Source organism: Ovis aries, chromosome 10, assembly GCF_016772045.2.
Source record: "Ovis aries strain OAR_USU_Benz2616 breed Rambouillet chromosome 10, ARS-UI_Ramb_v3.0, whole genome shotgun sequence".
Classification (NCBI taxonomy): Eukaryota; Metazoa; Chordata; class Mammalia; order Artiodactyla; family Bovidae; genus Ovis; species Ovis aries.
In genome coordinates this window covers 78,266,036-78,282,808 of record NC_056063.1, presented here as the reverse complement: position 1 = coordinate 78,282,808, position 16,773 = coordinate 78,266,036, and the positions used below count along the sequence as shown (strand labels likewise).

General features: G+C 46.1%; 1 protein-coding gene across 4 annotated transcripts; it reads left to right on the top strand.

Moving 5' to 3' along the window:
- The first annotated feature begins 1,217 nt into the window (after positions 1-1,217).
- METTL21C (methyltransferase 21C, AARS1 lysine) lies at positions 1,218-14,657 on the top strand. 4 transcript variants are annotated; one of them, XM_012184922.5, is made up of 5 exons: positions 1,218-1,247; positions 3,492-3,700; positions 7,896-8,047; positions 10,208-10,325; positions 11,792-14,657. In XM_012184922.5, exons 2-5 carry the CDS (start codon positions 3,592-3,594, stop codon positions 12,184-12,186), a joined length of 774 nt encoding a protein of 257 aa, XP_012040312.1. In that variant the 5' UTR covers positions 1,218-1,247; positions 3,492-3,591; the 3' UTR covers positions 12,187-14,657. The 4 variants fall into 4 exon arrangements, with proteins under 4 accessions (XP_012040312.1, XP_027829566.1, XP_027829565.1 ...); XM_027973765.2 differs by having other exon boundaries at positions 3,489-3,700; XM_027973764.3 differs by having other exon boundaries at positions 3,410-3,700.
- Positions 14,658-16,773: the final 2,116 nt, after the last annotated feature.

The window sequence follows — 16,773 nt, the reverse complement described above, 5'->3', positions numbered from 1 at the left end:
ATGTGTGTGCGTGTAAACATACACACCCACAGAGTATATAACTTGCCATCAGTTTTGAAGAGTTAGCTATGGAAGTGTAATGATGGCCCTCTTACTGCTGTCTCTACCAGGGAAGATGATACCTGGTGGAAAGGGGTCACCAAGTGCAAGACGCAGTCAGAAGACCAGACCATTTAGGAATGAGAGAGCATTCGAACCGAATGCCAGACTTGAAAAAGACTGCAGGTCACCTCCTTCGCTTACGGGAGAGGAGACAGTCAGGAGCAGAGCATGTCTGGATAAAGACCCAAAGTGAAAAGAAATGGACTAGAGGAGAAAAAGTGACACAGAGGAGAGGCTTCCAAATTTGGGTAACAAACAATAAAGTTAGGCTCAGATCTATTCAAACTAAATCATTCACTCAGCTCACTGGGTAAGTGTGGTCCCTCATATATGTGAAGGTCTACTTAAATTCCCATTTGCCCAAGGCTTTAGTTTACAAGCCCTATCTTCTACTCTAAATGTTTCCAGGCTACCTAGATGAGCACACGATCTTCCTCCTTCTTAAATTGCCCTTTATTTCAATGAAATCAAAGACAACAGCTTGCTTTTTTCTGGGAAGACTTTTCTGACTTCTCATCCACTCCTGCCCCAGCTAACTTTACTCCTTATATGACTGTAAGCCTTTCACTCAAGCCCCTTCTTATGGATAGACGTTCTCCAGTCCCCCTCTGGGCAGAGTCTTCTGTTATTTTTGGCTGCTGGAATCAGGGTCTAGGAGAGAGACTGTGCCAGACAGGCCCTTTCTTTCCCCCACAGAAGCTGGGCTGATGAGCATTCAGTGTGCAGGTTTGTACAAAACCCCAACTGTCTACCCTCCACTTTTTTTCAATGTGAAATGTTAAGCCTGCGTTTCAGTCCATATCACAGCCACTGGACACCATAGAGAGAAAGGTCTATTCTGCTGCTGTGATTTTTCTGCATCTTTTGAGAGTGATTCCTTTTCATGTTGAAAAAATTGTGTGTGTGTGTGTGTGTGTGTGTGTGTGTGTGTGTGTAACATAGAAAACTGAGAAAGCCATAGAGAGAGGGAAGAAATTCTAGCAAAATAATGTCTGGGTACTGGTGGGTAATGCTACCCTAAATAACTTGGACTTCCACTGGCTGGCTTTTGTTCATAAAATGCTAATCCACTCAGATGCAGACCTCTATAAAACACTGGGGATTCGAGGCTGTATAGAAATCTCAACTCTCTTCTGCTACATAAGGTAAAGATCTGTTTAAACTAACAGTTTGAAATTATTTTGAAGGTACTAACAAGAAGTCCTTTTCAGAACTTCCCAATTATTTATCAAATATTAACCCATGCTATAGAGCCTATAGTGTATTGAGCTAATGATGAACAGTAGGTAGGCTTCTGTAGTTGTGTTCAAGGTTGCTTTCTGGAGGAAAAATTAATTTTTCACGTCAACCACAATAATGGGGAAGGGAGTCATCTCATTCCACAGGGAAAATTATTACTTGTTATTGAACCAAAAACAGATCTCCTTTCCTTGCATGTGAAATGAAGAAATGTCTTAAATTCGATGCTTGGGGCCCCATGGTGCTGGGAGGGTGTCTTGTAAAGAGCATTGTCTTGATTATTCTCTGACTTTGGAGACGAGAGTAGCAGCTAATACTGTACGTGTGAGAGGCTTTGCAGAGATTACCTCGATTAATTCCTACAACCATCATCTGAGATCAGAATCACCCTTATCTGCATTTTCAGCAAAGATAGTACATGGCAGAGCCAACATCCAAATGTGGGGTCCCTCCCCGAATGGTGAAGGTACCCTAGGTACTCACCAACAACCAGTCAGCTATCTTTTAGGGGAACAATTAACTTCCTGGAGCTGGGGACAAGTTGAAAAGATGAACCAAGTAAGTATCTGCAAGAGGAAAATACGTCTTGAGTCGGCAAATTGGGATAAACATTTGTTTGATTCCTTATTGTTGCTGTTGAGACCCTCAGTCACGTCCAGCTCTTTTCTATCCCATGGACTCGAGCACGCTAGGCTTCCCTGTCCTTCACCATCTCCTGGAGCTTGCTCAAACTCATGTCCATGGAGTCCGTGATGCCATCCAACCATCTCATCCTCTGTTGTCCCCTTCTCCTCCCTCCTTCAATCTTTCCCAGCAGCAGGATCTATTCCAGTGAATCAGTTCTTCGCATCAGGTAGCCAAAGTAATGGAGCTTCAGCTTCAGCATCAGTCCTTCCAATGAATAGTCAGGGTTGATTTCCTTTAGGATGGACTGGTTGGATCTCCTTGCAGTCCAAGGGACTCTCAAGGGTCTTCTCCAACACCACAGTTCAAAAGTTTGATTCCAGAGCACGTGAAAATGCTAAATTACATTCACAGCAGCCTCCACAGTTTCAGTCCTGCTGAACATTGACGGCAGGGCACACAACCCTTCCAGGTGCAGAATAATTAGTAATGGTGTGGACAGTGTGGCTGACTGCTGTCTGGAGCTGGCCAAAAAAAATATGATGGGTTAACTGCGGAGCATAAAAGCAGATAAGGAAAATGATTTACATTTTGTTAAATAAAAAAAAATGGAAGACTGGAAAATATCCCTGTGACAAGTAAGTGTTATGAGTCACTTTAGGGAAAAAATCAGCCAGAAAACCCATGGCTGAAGTGAGGCAACTTGGGCTGCGTCCCGCCTCATGATCAAGAACGTGGTCCCTGCAGTTGGACCTCCTGGACCGAATTCTTGGCTCTGCCTCTGGCCGGCTGCGTGATCACGGGCTGCTTTTGAGTCTCTCTGTGCCCGAATATCTCTCATCTGAGGAGAGGCATAATAATAGCATCTGCTTCATAGGTTTGTTGTGAGGATGAGACGAATCGATACGTTAAAAGCACAAGAACGGAGCTTGGCAGCAACCCGTGGGGTCCCGCAGGAATGCCACGCGTTCTTATTGGTAGGGTTTCCTGAGCTGGTTTTCACTTTTCCTCTTCTGTTTCTCACCACGGCTCTAGGAGGTAGGCAGATATCATTATCTTTCCCTTTTTGCTGATGAGGAAATGGCATGGAGGGGATTAAGTGAGTCGCCAAGAGTCAGAATGGGGAGCCAACCAGCTTCCTGGCCCTCAGCCCCTAGAGCTTTCTACTATCTTGCGCTAAAGCCTCAGATGGAAAGGGAGCAGTCTTGCCTTTGGGCCAAATGCATGATGTCATCAAGCCTCAATTCACAAGATACCCGCAACAATATGTACAGCTGGGTCAGGCTTTCTTCGTCAACATTCAGTCCCAAAAGCTCTTAGAGATACACTTCAGACCGCAGCGAGGCAGCACCGGTCTCGCTACCAGAGGCTCTGTTTCTGCCTTTCTCCAGGCACAGGAAAGTTGGGGTAATGCTTCCTGGTCTCCTTCCACTTTGCTCTGCAGCACCAGGATGGCAGCTCTGGGTGGCTGCTTTCCTCGTCCAAGGAACTAAGCTGAAAAGCAGGTGTTCTTTCCGGCTCAGCAGATGCTAAGGCGATAAGCTGCACCTTTCGGAGGCTCTGGGCAATTCAGACCCGGCAGAGCTCTTGGACCCGGCTGGCTCTCTCCTCCCCAGCGGCCCCGTGATGGATGCGTGTCTGAGCTCCGAGCAGCAGCCCCGGCCCCTGGAAGAGGCCCCGAGCCCCCCGGACGATGAGACTCTGCACACAGACGGCACCAGCAGATGCCCGGGAGGTAACCTCCTTCCTCACCTCTCCACCCTCTCACTTCTTTTCCTGGGGATGGCATTTTCCAGTGAACCTCAGGGGCCAGACAGTCCATTTCCTTTGAACTCTAGATCTTTTTCTGATCATGAAACGGTAGAAGGAGGCCTTTATACCAGCAGAAGCGTGGCAGTAATGGTAATAATCCCTACATCCACAACTTTGTCTTCTCCAAATTCTAGGAGAGTCAGATGTTTGTTAACAAGAACTTTTAAAAAAGAAACGAAATCTAGATTCCTTCCTGCTCTTGGCCAAAATGTATTCCTGGCAGCCGTAGTCTACAGTGAATCCTCGTAAAGCCATTTTCCCATTAGGACAACATAACCAGTCAGGCTTGCATTTCTGGACAGCGAATCAGTAGGAAATAAGTAACAGACATAACAAATGATGTCATAAGAGCCAAGTTATAACATTCAAAACATGTACTGTCGTTGATCCTGGGAAATGCTCTTCCAACTCTGCTAAACCAGGACGGTATTTATTTTTGCTAAGTTGTTTACATAAAAATGCTACTCTGCCTGTCTCCAAAAGCTGACCTCTCTAAAACTATCAGGTGAGCATGTGTGTGTGTGTGTGTGTGTGTGTGTGTGTGTGTGTCTGTGTTAGTCGCTCAGCTGTGTCCAGCTCTTAGCAAGCCCATGGACTATAGCCCACCAGGTTTCTCCATCCATGGGATTCTCCAGGCAAGAATCCTGGAGTGAGTTGCCATTCCCTTCTCCAGGGGATCTTCCTGACTCAGGGATCGGAGCTGAGTCTCCCACATTGCAGGCAGATTCTTTATGGTCTGAGCCACCGGGGAAGCTCCCACAGGTGGGCATAGGTACAATAAATGAAAATCATGTGCAGTCAACATAAATTTCTTTATCTTTGTAGCAAGGAAAGGGGTCTTATAGGAGGGATATTTTTATGCCCATGTTTCTTTACAATGTTGACCCAGAAAGGAAGACCATCAGCTTATCTTTTGTCGTCCCGTGAAAGAATGAGCCATTTATAAATCAGCCCATCAACTTTTCCCACAGTCTCGAGAGGAAAGTTAGCTTCCATGTGGTGATCTGTGAGAAGAAGGAAAGAAGGACTGGTCCAGCCAATGTGGAGGGGCCAGAAACTGGCAGGAAGTGCCCTGGGTCCCTGATGGTCTTCCTGCTCCAGTGACCAGAGGCTCAGATGGAAGGAGGGCAGCCCACGACTCCCTCCTCTTACCCAATGGCCTGGACCAGCTCCTGCATTTTGGGAATTTTTGCAAGCTGTTTTTTAAACATGGCCATTGTTAAAATTTAAGTCATGTAAACATACAACAAAATGGATTACATAAAGGGGAAAGTTATATGAAAAACTTAGGTAATAAATACTCATGTCTCATCACGAATTATCTTCCTACATCTTATGATGATCTGTGCTCTTGAGGCTGTTGGTAGATGTCGCATCCATGGTGGACACGCCCATGATGCTCAGCAGCTGCGTCTCTTCCCTGGGGACTGCCATGTTGGGAGCATTGTCACCATGGTGACGGCCAAATCCTACACATCAGTGCTTCCTCACTGCTCCCAGCCTGGCTGTTGGATGTTCCTGGGCACCACATGGTCTGTTCCTCTGCCTTCTTGCTGCCTCTGAAACCAGCACTCAGAGTCAGCTGCTCAGCCTACGGGAGAAGATGGGTCCTCTTTGTTGGGTGATAGATTTGAGGTTCCTGTTGTTGGATGTCAGTTCAGTTCAGTTCAGTCACTCAGTCGTGTCCGACTCTTTGCGACCCCATGAATGGCAGCACGCCAGGCCTCCCTGTCCATCACCAATTCCTGGAGTTCACTCAGACTCACATCCATCGAGTCAGTGATGCCATCCAGCCATCTCATCCTCTGTCGTCCCCTTCTCCTCCTGCCCCCAATCCCTCCCAGCATCAGAGTCTTTTCCAATGAGTCAACTCTTCGCATGAGGTGGTCAAAGTACTGAAGTTTCAGCTTTAGCATCATTCCTTCCAAAGAACTTGCCTTATATGAAGTTGGTGAGAATCATAGGCCCCCTTCTCTCCCCAGGGTCTCTCCAGGGCGCACAACAGGAAAAGACGATGTCTCAGGACTAACTTGGCCACTGTGCTTCAGTAGATTCTTACAAGCTTCAAGGAAGTCTGCGTTTCTTGTCTTTGTGGTCAGGACAGAGAATTCTCCTTCTGGGGCTGGAATAGTCTAGATCGGAACCCACGGCTGAGAGCTGCAGGTGTCATTCTGTTAATTTACAAACTGGTCACTTGGCTCATGGAGAAGGCACTGGCACCTCACTCCAGTACTCTTCCCTGGGAAATCCCATGGATGCAGGAGTCTGGTGGGCTGCAGTCCATGGGGTCGCTAAGAGTCGGACACGACTGAGTGACTTCACTTTCACTTTTCACTTTCATGCATTGGAGAAGGAAATGGCAACCCACTCCAGTGTTCTTGCCTGGAGAATCCCAGGGACAGTGGAGCCTGGTGGGCTGCTGTCTGTGGGGTCGCACAGCATCGGACACGACTGAAGTGACTTAGCAGCAGCAGCAGCAGCTGCTGCAGCAGCACTTGGCTCACACTACAATCAAAGACCATTTGAACACTTTTCTATAAAATGCAACACAAATGAATTTCTGGAAAAACATGAAAAAACATACAAAGGCATACATACCCAGAGCCAGCCTCAGTTTCTCATAATCAGAGTCAACGGGCATGGTCAAGCTTTCGTAAATGTTTCTCAGTGTTTGCTCCACATGTCTAGACTCTTCTGACTGTGACCATCTCACAAGGGTTTGCAGAGAAAGCTGCAACAGAGAACTGCTCTAGTGCAGGCGGAATTCAGTGAACTGTGAGCTCCGAGGGGTGGACCCTTGATTTGGCTTCTTCAAAGGCTCCCTATCCTTCACACTGCACTCAGCCTCGTCTTCCTTCCTGAACATATATTTCCGACTAGAGCCTACACAAGCTCACTGACAGCTCCTTTCTGCTATTCCATCCCTGGTTACCTGTCTCCAGGGGCAGCTCAGGCAACAAAGGCTGGTCTCATGCACCGCCCCCGACCCAAACTCCTCGCTACCAATGCCTCTCCCTGGAGACACCAGCAGCGCCCCCCTCTTCTGCACATGACCCCTCCATGTGCTTAGCATCCTCATTCTGACCTTTTTACTCACTTTTTTTTTTTTTTTAATTAAATGCTGAAACCCTCTGGGAAACCTGTGACATTCTGGGCTTCCATGATATCATCCCTGATCAGGTGCTCTTTTCCTCTCATCTTATATGATATCTGAGCGCCACTTGAGTGGGTCATGAGTGTAAAGGAGTATTTAAAGGATGAGTAATTTAATAGTCGGGGCTCATCTGACAGCCTCCCCCAGGGCTGTGCAGCTGGCTCGTCTTTGGGTGACCTGTACCTTTTGAGGAGCGGTCGTAGAATGACTTAAGGCACATGTTCCAGCCAGCATGCGGGATGTTACTTCACTTCAAGACCTAAAAATAGTCCGGTCCGTGCCTGCCCGGGTCCTTCTTACTGCAGACGCACAGTCGTGCCATCCTGCCTGGTAGCGTACTTGCCTCCTTGCACCAAAACTAAGGGAGAGGCGGATCCACAGTGCTCTCTGTCCGAAATTGAGGGAGGGGCCCAGGGCACCCGTTGGCGTCGTGTCATCTGATAAAAGTCCCCATCAGACTGTTCCATCCCAGTCACCCCATGATATTCTGTCTGAGCTAGTTTGTGACCAGTGTCACTGGTAACATTCTCTGTTTCTAGAAGATGGCTCAATCTCTTCCCATTCGACTAATTGTAGCAATAATTAGTATATTTGCAGTGGACCCACAAATCATGGGGGCCTTCCCTTGTGGCTTAGCTGGTAAAGAATCCACCTGCAATGTGGGAGACCTGGGTTTGATCCCTGGGTTGGGAAGATCCCCTGGAGAAGGGAAAGGCTACCCACTCCCATATTCTTGGGCTTCCCTTGTGGCTCAGTTGGTTAAAAATCTTCCTGCAGTGTGGGAGACCTGAGTTCGATCCCTGGGTTGGGAAGATCCCCTGGAGAAGGGAAAGGCTACCCACTCCAGTATTCTGGCCTGGAGAATTCCATGGACTATATAGTCCATGGGGTCGAAAAGAGTTGGACATGACTGAATGACTTTCACTTTCGCAAATCATGAAACCTGTTATTTTTGGTCCCACAGATTCTAATGAGATAGAAGCATCACTTCGAAGCCTCCAGGAATTTGTTCCTACGAATTACGCCAGCTACACTCAGGAGAACTATCGGTTTGTGGGCAAGAAGATTGTCATTCAAGAATCCATCGAAAGTTACGGAGCGGTGGTGTGGCCTGGGGTGAGAGGGCCGTGACATCGGTGCATCAGGGTTTCTGGGGATGGGAATAGCACTTGTGTACAACTGTGTTGCCGTGGGCGCCTTGCCAAGTGCTTTAACATTCTGTGCTTCTCAGATGAAGGGTCCCTGGATGGCCCTGAGGGTGTTGCTGGTGTGCTTAGAAGGTGCAAGAACACAGCGTGTCTCCTAGAAACCATTTCTGCCATGCTGTGTTTCCTGAAACACTCTTTTTTAACATTAACATAAACTTGAGCATATTGGGAAGTAGGATGAAAAATTCATATGAACTGTTAAGAAACAAAATCAGAAGAAAAGTCTTTAGGGTTTAGATTTTGCAGTGGGCAAAATCTTTGGGGCCATGTCCAACAACCCTCAGGGGTCCCTCACCTTTTACGGTGTGGCTGAAAGTGAACGTGTTAGTCCCTCAGTTGTGTCGGACTCTTTGTGACCCCATGGACTGTAGCCCGCCAGGCTCCTCCGTCAGTGGGATTTCCCAGGCAAGAACACTGGAGTGGGTTGCCATTTCCTTCTCCAGGGGATCTTCCCCACCAGGGAATCAAACTGGAGTCTCCTGCACTGCAGGAGGATTCTCTACCGTCTGAGCCACCAGGGAAGCCTTGGGGAGGTGGAGGAGTGTTTGCTAAACGATTTAGCTGCTCCTTCGGGAAGGCCCGTCCCCGGGTGGCACTCACCGGACCAGCTTCTCACAGGGCAAGACCCACAGGAAGGACACCTAAGCTGCCGCTCCGGAAGCCAAGTCACACATGAGTCTTGGTGGCCCTGGGGACACACCTCCGAATGCTGAAACCCCCACTCTGCAGAACGACCCTTTCTTAAGATCCAAAGGACGCCTCTCCTCAATACGTCCGTTCCCCAGCCCTCGAGCTCTTGCCGCGGGTTGGATGCTGGAGCCACTTCGCACCTGTGCTTCAGTTTCCATCCCCCCACTCCCAGCCGCCCCTTCCAAGTCCCTCGAGAGGAGCTAAGGATGAATGGACAGACCCACGGCCTTGGGTCTGCCACCTCCCCTGGGGCAGGCCACTGTGAGTGCAGCCGGCGTGTCTCACCTGATCCTGGCCAGCCCCGACCCCTGCCACTCCAGCCTCGGCTACAAATAGTCACAAACCCCAAGCATCCGTCAGAAGGCGAGGCCTAAAGGTGTGTGCACACTTGAGCTTTCATGCTGGTTCTTCAGCTCAGGACTCATGTTCCCAACCCGGGTCATGCCCTCACGCTCACTCCCCTAGTCTCTGTGGCCCCCCGGCATCACTAGCTGACCCGCCCCCCCCGCTCCCCACCCCGTTGGCTCACACAAAACGCCTCCGGCATCCGCACACATCGAATTCCCTTTATCTCTTCACAGACAGGGCAGGAGGTGGGCAGAAGGGAGTGAAGCAAGAAGGAAAGGGACCTTTGGTTTTCTGTCGAAAAATGCATCGAAGTGTATTCACCTTGGTTCTTTGTCGGTGTGTGGGGGGGTTGTTTTTGTTTTGACTGTGCAAAATATGCAATTTCTTTGCTACCACCCAAAGCATGGTCCATGGGCTGGCTGATTAGCAAGGCAGACTTGTTAAGAGTTGCAGACCTGAGCCCCACCGGACCTACTGCACGTGGAGGGGTGTCTTTAACCAGGCTCCCCAGTGATCCAAGTGTGCACTACAGTCTGGGAAGCACTGTCCTACCAGAGTGTCTTAGATGAGCTACTTAAAAGACAAATGACTGCCCTGCTGTCCAGTATAGCAGGCAAGGTCCGAGGCAACCTGCTTGCTGATGGGCTCAGGAGGGAGGTTTTGGAGAGTTTTAGAGCTCAGTGGTCTTCCAGCAGGTGGGGACCTGATGCGACTTGCCCAGGGCGAGGGGCTGCTGTCCTGCAGCTCCTCAGCTCCTGCTTCTGGAAGAGCTGAGCTGCTCTTCCTCCCTGGGGGTTGATCAAGAGTCTTTGTATACAGGCCCTTTAGCAAGTCGGCACCTCGGGTTTCTTTGACGCAAGTTGCTACTTTCATATTCCACAGGTCAAAACACACCATGGCACGTGTGCTTTGATTCCTACGGACCCCTCAGTAAGCTGGAACTCTGATCATGTCTTCTAGTAGTTCACTGGCAGTGGGGATTGGGGTCTCTGGTTTCCAGCGTCCAGTGACAAGTGTGAATGTTTTCCAGGCCATAGCGTTGTGCCAGTATTTGGAGGAACACACAGAGGAACTCAATCTCCGAGGTGCTAAGATACTGGAAATCGGTGCTGGACCAGGCCTCGTTTCCATCGTGGCCAGTATTCTGGGTGTGTCTGTCTGTCTGTTCTCGAGCTTGTTTCAAAAGATGCTCACCAGGACAACAGTAATGATACATGTTGACTGAATGATGGGCTGTGGTTTAGGTGTTTGGCCGTGATTGCCCTCACTGAGTCCCTGCAAACGTCCGGGCCAGAATGACTCCTGTTATCCCTGAGATAATTGCATCTTAGAGACACTAACGTCCAACCCATTGCTTAGCATGTGAGAAAGGTGACATCCTGAAGGGGTGACTCTTGAGTTCTGGTCGTAAACAGCTATTTTATGCTGTGTCCTGCTTTTCATTGCAACTACCATAACTAAGGTTTTGGAAAAAAGAAAAGAAACCAAGTCAGTGAATCCAAGATGAAAACAGATTTATACCCCAAACACCAGCTGTGCGTCCTGGACTCTGCGTAAGAGGTGGGTGTGTCTGGTCTACTTCTGCCTACGTGATTACACATCTATCAAAATCTGTCTGGAAATATGGCGATCTACTTTGTGATCACTGATCACTTTCTTTTTTAAAATACCTAAAAGTTAATTTAATACATTTAATAGGGGGGAGAATCATACAAAATAGATCCTCCCCTGTGGAAAGGTGCTGATACCCTCCAGACGAGAAAACCAAAATCTTCAGATAAACACAGTTTTAGAAGGAAAACACCATGCGTTATTATAGTAAAAAAGTGAAAGTGAAAGTGTTAGTCACTCAGTTGTGACTCTGTGTGACACCATGGACTGTAGCCTGCCAGGCTCCTCTGTCCATGGGATTCTCCAGGCAAGAATACTGGAGTGAGTAGCCATGCCCTCCTCCGGGGGAATCTTCCCGACCCAGGGATCGAACCCAGGTCTCCTGCACTGTAGGCAGATTCCTTACAGTCTGAGTCACCATGGAAGCCCCAAACCTTGGTATGTTAATTACTTTGAAATCTCCCCAAACTATAACACTGTTTTAGCATCTTAAAAAATTTTTTTAAATTTTGTTGGAGTATCATTAACAATGTTGTGATACTTTCAGGTATACAGCAAAATGATTCAGTTATATGTATACAGTATCTATCCTGCGTCAGATTCGTTTCCCATTTAGATTATTGCATAGTATTGAGCAGAGTTCCCCGGTGCCACGGTTTCAGTTTCTTAAAAGATGGAAATGTTATTCTATCTCAGTGGTTCTCAACCAAACGCGGTGTCTGACCCATGAAGGACATTTGGCAATGTCAGGGGACATTTCTGAGCATCATGCCTTGGGGGTTGGCTGGGGAGGTGCTGCTTGCCCCTCGTGTATGGGGACCAGGGATGCTGCTGAACATCTTACAGGGCACAGCGCGGGGTCTACCCCACGAGAAAGAATCCAGCCCAGATGTCCAGAAGGTCAAGGGGGGAAACCCAGCTGCATTTTCCCCCTGAGAGTATGGGTCCACTGGGCTGCCCCGGTGTTTCCAGGTACTCAAGGCAGGTTTTCTTTCTCTCTTAGGGGCTCAAGTCACGGCGACAGATCTGCCTGATGTGCTGGGGAACCTACAATACAATCTCCTAAAGAACACGCTCAACTGCACCACGTATCTGCCGGAAGTGAAGGAGCTGGTGTGGGGGGAGGGCCTGGAGCAGAGCTTCCCCAAGTCCACGCTTTACTACGACTACGTGCTGGCCTCCGACGTGGTCTACCACCATTACTTCCTGGACAAGCTGCTCGCCACCATGGTGTACCTCTGTCAGCCAGGAACGGTGCTGCTTTGGGCCAACAAGTTCAGATTCAGCACCGACTATGAATTTTTAGACAAATTCAAGCAAGTTTTTGACACGACACTCTTGGCTGAATCTCAAGAGTCATCGATCAAACTCTTTAAAGGAATACTAAAATGGGACTGAACGAAACAAAATGCCTTTTGAAACATTAGTGGGTCTGTTGAACAGTGTTAGAAATTTTATAAGATGGCGAAGGTAGTGTGTAGAATCAACGTGTCTACCTAGAATAAACCTGATTATTACAGCAGCTCTATAAAACAACCTATTTCGGATTATCTGGTTAATTGAATATACACAGGCACAGCACGAAAATAGGAAAGTAGCTTTGTTGGCTTCCTGGAGTTCTCAATTAAGTGTTTAATAAATTTTACATGAACACATTAACAAGTGGATGTCCCCTTGTTATTTCTGCTGGAGAGCATGGTCTTAAACTTGTCAATATACACTCGTCACATGCTTTTTGAAACTGAGCTCGGCAGTGTCCATGTATTTTATTTCAAAGACTCTACTTCATGCAAATTTCAGCTGTAGTGAAAGGAGAGGGTACAGAGTAATAGAAAAGTTATAGGCTTAACTTAGCAACTTTGGAAAACTCAGCAGTGGCCACAGGACTGGAAAATGTCAGTTTTCACTCCAATCCCAAAGAAAGGCAATGCCAAAGAATGCTCAAACTACCGCACAATTGCACTCATCTCACATGCTAGCAAAGTAATGCTCAAAGTTCTCCAAGTCAGGCTTCAACAGTATGTGAACCGTGAACTTCCAGATGTTCAAGCTGGATTTAGAAGAGGCAGAGGAACCAGAGATCAAATTGCCAACATTCATTGGATCATCAAAATAGCAAGAGTTCCAGAAAAATATCTACTTCTGTTTTATTAACTATGTCAAAGCCTTTGACTGTGTGGATCACAACAAACTGGAAAATTCTTAAGAGATGAGAATACCAGACCACCTTACCTGCCTTTTGAGAAATCTGTATGCAGGTCAAGAAGCAAGAGTTAGAACTGGACATGGAATAACAGACTGGTTCCAAACAGGGAAAGGAATACATCAAGGCTGTATATTGTCACCCTGCTTATTTAACTTCTATGCAGAGTATATCATGTGAAATGCCGGGCTGGATGAAGCACAAGCTGGAATCAAGGTTGGCGGGAGAAATATCAATAACCTCAGATATGCAGATGACACTACCCTTATGGCAGAAAGTGAAGAACTAAAGAGCCTCTTGATGAAAGTGAAAGAGGAGAGTGAAAAAGTTGGCTTAAAACTCAACGTTCAGAAAACTAAGATCATCACTTCATGGCATAGTGACAGACTTTAATTTTTGGGGCTCCAAAATCACTGCAGATGGTGATTGCAGCCATGGAATCAAAAGACGCTTGCTCCTTGAAAGAAAATCTATGACCAACCTAGACAGCATATTAAAAAGCAGAGACATTACTTTGCTGACAAAGGTCCGTCTAGTAAAGGCTATGGTTTTTCCAGTAATCATGTATGGATGTGAGAGCTGGAGTATAAAGCTGAGCACCGAAGAACTGATGCTTTTGAACTGCGGTGTTGGAGAAGACTCTTGAGAGTTCCTTGGACTGCAAAGAGATCCAACCAGTCCATCCTAAAGATCAGTCCTGAATATTCATTGGAAGGACTCATGCTGAAGCTGAAACTCCAATACTTTGGCCACCTGATTTGAAGAGCTGACTCATTGGAAAAGACCCTGATGATGGGAAAGATTGAGGACAGGAGAAGGGGATGACAGAGGATGAGATGGTTGGATGGCATCACTGGCTTGATGGACATGAGTTTGAGCAAGCTCCAGGAGCTGGTGATGGACAGGGGAGCCTGATGTGCTACAGTCCATGGGGTCGCAAAGAGTTGGACACAACTGAATGACTGAACTGAACTGACTGATAGGCGTAACACTGGCTGAAACTGAAAAATACAGAAACAGTGCTGGGACGAGGAAATGGGTCTTTTCTAAGGGCCTGGAACTAGTGCTGAGAACACTGTGTACCAGCCCCTGGTGCTTCTTTCCACTGCTTTCAATGGTGTGGTGCAGACACTGGCCACCAGCACCAGAAAGGAAACCTGTCTCAATTTCTAATAGCACTATTTTGCTAGTGTCATCATTTGAATCCATCAGCTGCTTTGCAGTATTTCTCTATTGGCTTATTAAGAGACGATATATCCTGTACGCTGTTGGCTTGTAACATAACTCTCACAATGAACCTGTGTTAAGTAAATTATTGGCAAAGACAGTCTGAAACAACCAGCAAACAATTTGCTGAAACAAACTTATCAGGAGATAAGTTATCCTTAACAAAATTTCAATCATAATAATATTACTAAAGACTGTTTCTGAACTTAATATAGATGAAATCTAACCGTGTATATTCTTTTATGATATGCTTCTCCACTGAACACTGTATTTATGAGACTTATCATGTGTTAACTTGTAAAGCCTTTTTTTGAGGCTGATGTACATTTTCCAAATTAATTTAGTAATTCTGTCTTCTTTTTTAAAAGTCATGTTTTTTTTGAAGTAAGTATGTATAAAAATAAATGTACGCACCATTAAACTACTATTTTGGCAATTCCCTGGCGGTCTGGTGGTTAGAACTCTGCCCTTTCACGGATGAGGTTGTGGATTTGATCCCTGGTAGGGTCTAAGATCTCAATAAGCCATGTGGCACGATAAAAACAAAACAAAAACCCCCGTTTTTCTGTGATGATAGGAAAGAGTATAATGTATGTATATGTGTAACTGAACTTAAATAAAAATTTTTAAGAAGGTTATCACTTTTCCTCAGGTATCAACCTCATAGAAATGTGTTTTGCTAAGGATGCCTTCTCCTGGGATGCATTTGGGTCTGGCTGTCAGCATGGAGGCACCGAGAGATCTCAACAGAAAAAGGGGCTAACAAGGCAGCTTTGTGTCACTACCTGTGGGTAAAACTGAGGGACTGGTTTTCCTAGGATAAACAGTTCACAGCAGATTCTGCCAGCCTGTGGACCTATCTCTAACTTCCACAGCAAACTTAAAATTATCTGAGAAAGACTTATATCTCATTGAAAGAAGTATTTGGATACAAAAGTCCTTGGTACAACAAGAGAGCCAGACATGACTCATATTATAAAAAAAAATCCATCTGTGTATGAATTTTATGGTGTTATCATAAATACATTCATGCTGTATCATACATTCTATTAAGAAGCGCTGTCAATCACCACCTCTCTGCAGACTGGTACCCCACCTGATCACCTCGCACTACATCAGGGCCTTGACGGCACCAGAGGACCAGGCTCCTGTGGGCCTGGCTGCCATGAGGGCCCGGCGGTTCACTGCACTCGGAACTCCACACTTCCTTCCACGTTAAAAAATACAGCAAAAAGACCAAAACCTGAATAATAAAGTGAGAAATCAGGGAACTCTGTAACAATGGTGATTTTACATAAAAAAGTATTTGAAGGATTCACTATATCCTGACACAACTCATAAGGTAGTACTTCAAAATAAATCTATGAATCGATTACTAGGAAGTTTCTAATCTTAAAATTACATTAAAATTGGATACTAAAGTCATATTCTTGAAAAAAAAAAAAAAAAAAAGGTCTGATTTCAATGAAATGGTGTAACTTCTGTCAGTGAAAGAGCACCTCTGAAAATTCTCTCCTCCATTAGGTTAAGAGAAAACTGACAAAAATTCTCAGAACAACTTTTTCAAAACTCAATCATTTCCCAGAAAACGCCATGTGCAAGGCCGTCTTGGACAGGACTCAGCTCTCTCATGGACCAAGAAGCCTTTTCCCCGGGGTGTTTGTTGAGATAATTATAAGCAACTGTATAATTCTGTGGCTGCCTGAGATGACAGACAACTGTTGGGACTAATTCAAAAGCTTAAAGGGAAATGAGATGCTCAGAGGGACTCTGAAAGCTGTCATATTCCTGGATGTCAGCCACACATGTTGTGGGGCTGAACGCTTCCTCATGGAAGACCTGAGCACTTACCCATGGCTGAGCCTGAGGCTCTGTGCGGCAGGAAGTTCTTTCGGAAATGAAAAACTTGTTATACAACACTTTCTCTCATTAGTAGTCAGCCAGCAGCATGACCTTGGGGAGCCACCCTAGCCCTCCTGTATGTCTCGATTTCCTGACTGGACTGAACCTGTGTATGTGGGGGCCCATATATGTTTAGGTGAAAGTCTGTGTGTGTGAGAGAACATGAATGTGGCTGCTCACGGATGGACTTTAGATGAACAAAGATGGCTCAGAAACTACCAAATGTCTGCATGCATATTTGCACTTTTTCATCAAGGGTCTGATGATTTCATCACACAGAGGAGTGAATTACTCAAAAAAGTTATGAATGATTAACAAGATCAGATCTCTGGCAGGCCTTTTACAGCAGTGAATTCTAAGGAAAGATTTAGAAGCCACATACACACGCACGCACGCATGCACACGTATTTGCTATAAGTGAGTAGAGGCCTCTTAATAGTGTCTACGTGTGTTTATTTTACAGAAGAAAAATGAAAGAAGGATAGCCAGAAAGATAAAAATAATAAAATTAAACATACACAAGTTAATCACATAAAAGATGTGGAAATATATTCAAATAACTGCAAGCCTATAATAAACATTGTAAATTAAATTACTTCATATTGAATTTTTTATCTGTAGGTTTAATATATTATTTCTGTTCTAACCCCAAA

Coding starts and splice junctions, on each gene's coding strand:
- METTL21C (XM_012184922.5), top strand. CDS start 3,592: ATGGATGCGTGTCTGAGCTCCGAGCAGCAGCCCCGGCCCCTGGAAGAG. Junction 3,701..7,895: donor CACCAGCAGATGCCCGGGAG/GTAACCTCCTTC, acceptor TTGGTCCCACAG/ATTCTAATGAGATAGAAGCA. Junction 8,048..10,207: donor GAGCGGTGGTGTGGCCTGGG/GTGAGAGGGCCG, acceptor AATGTTTTCCAG/GCCATAGCGTTGTGCCAGTA.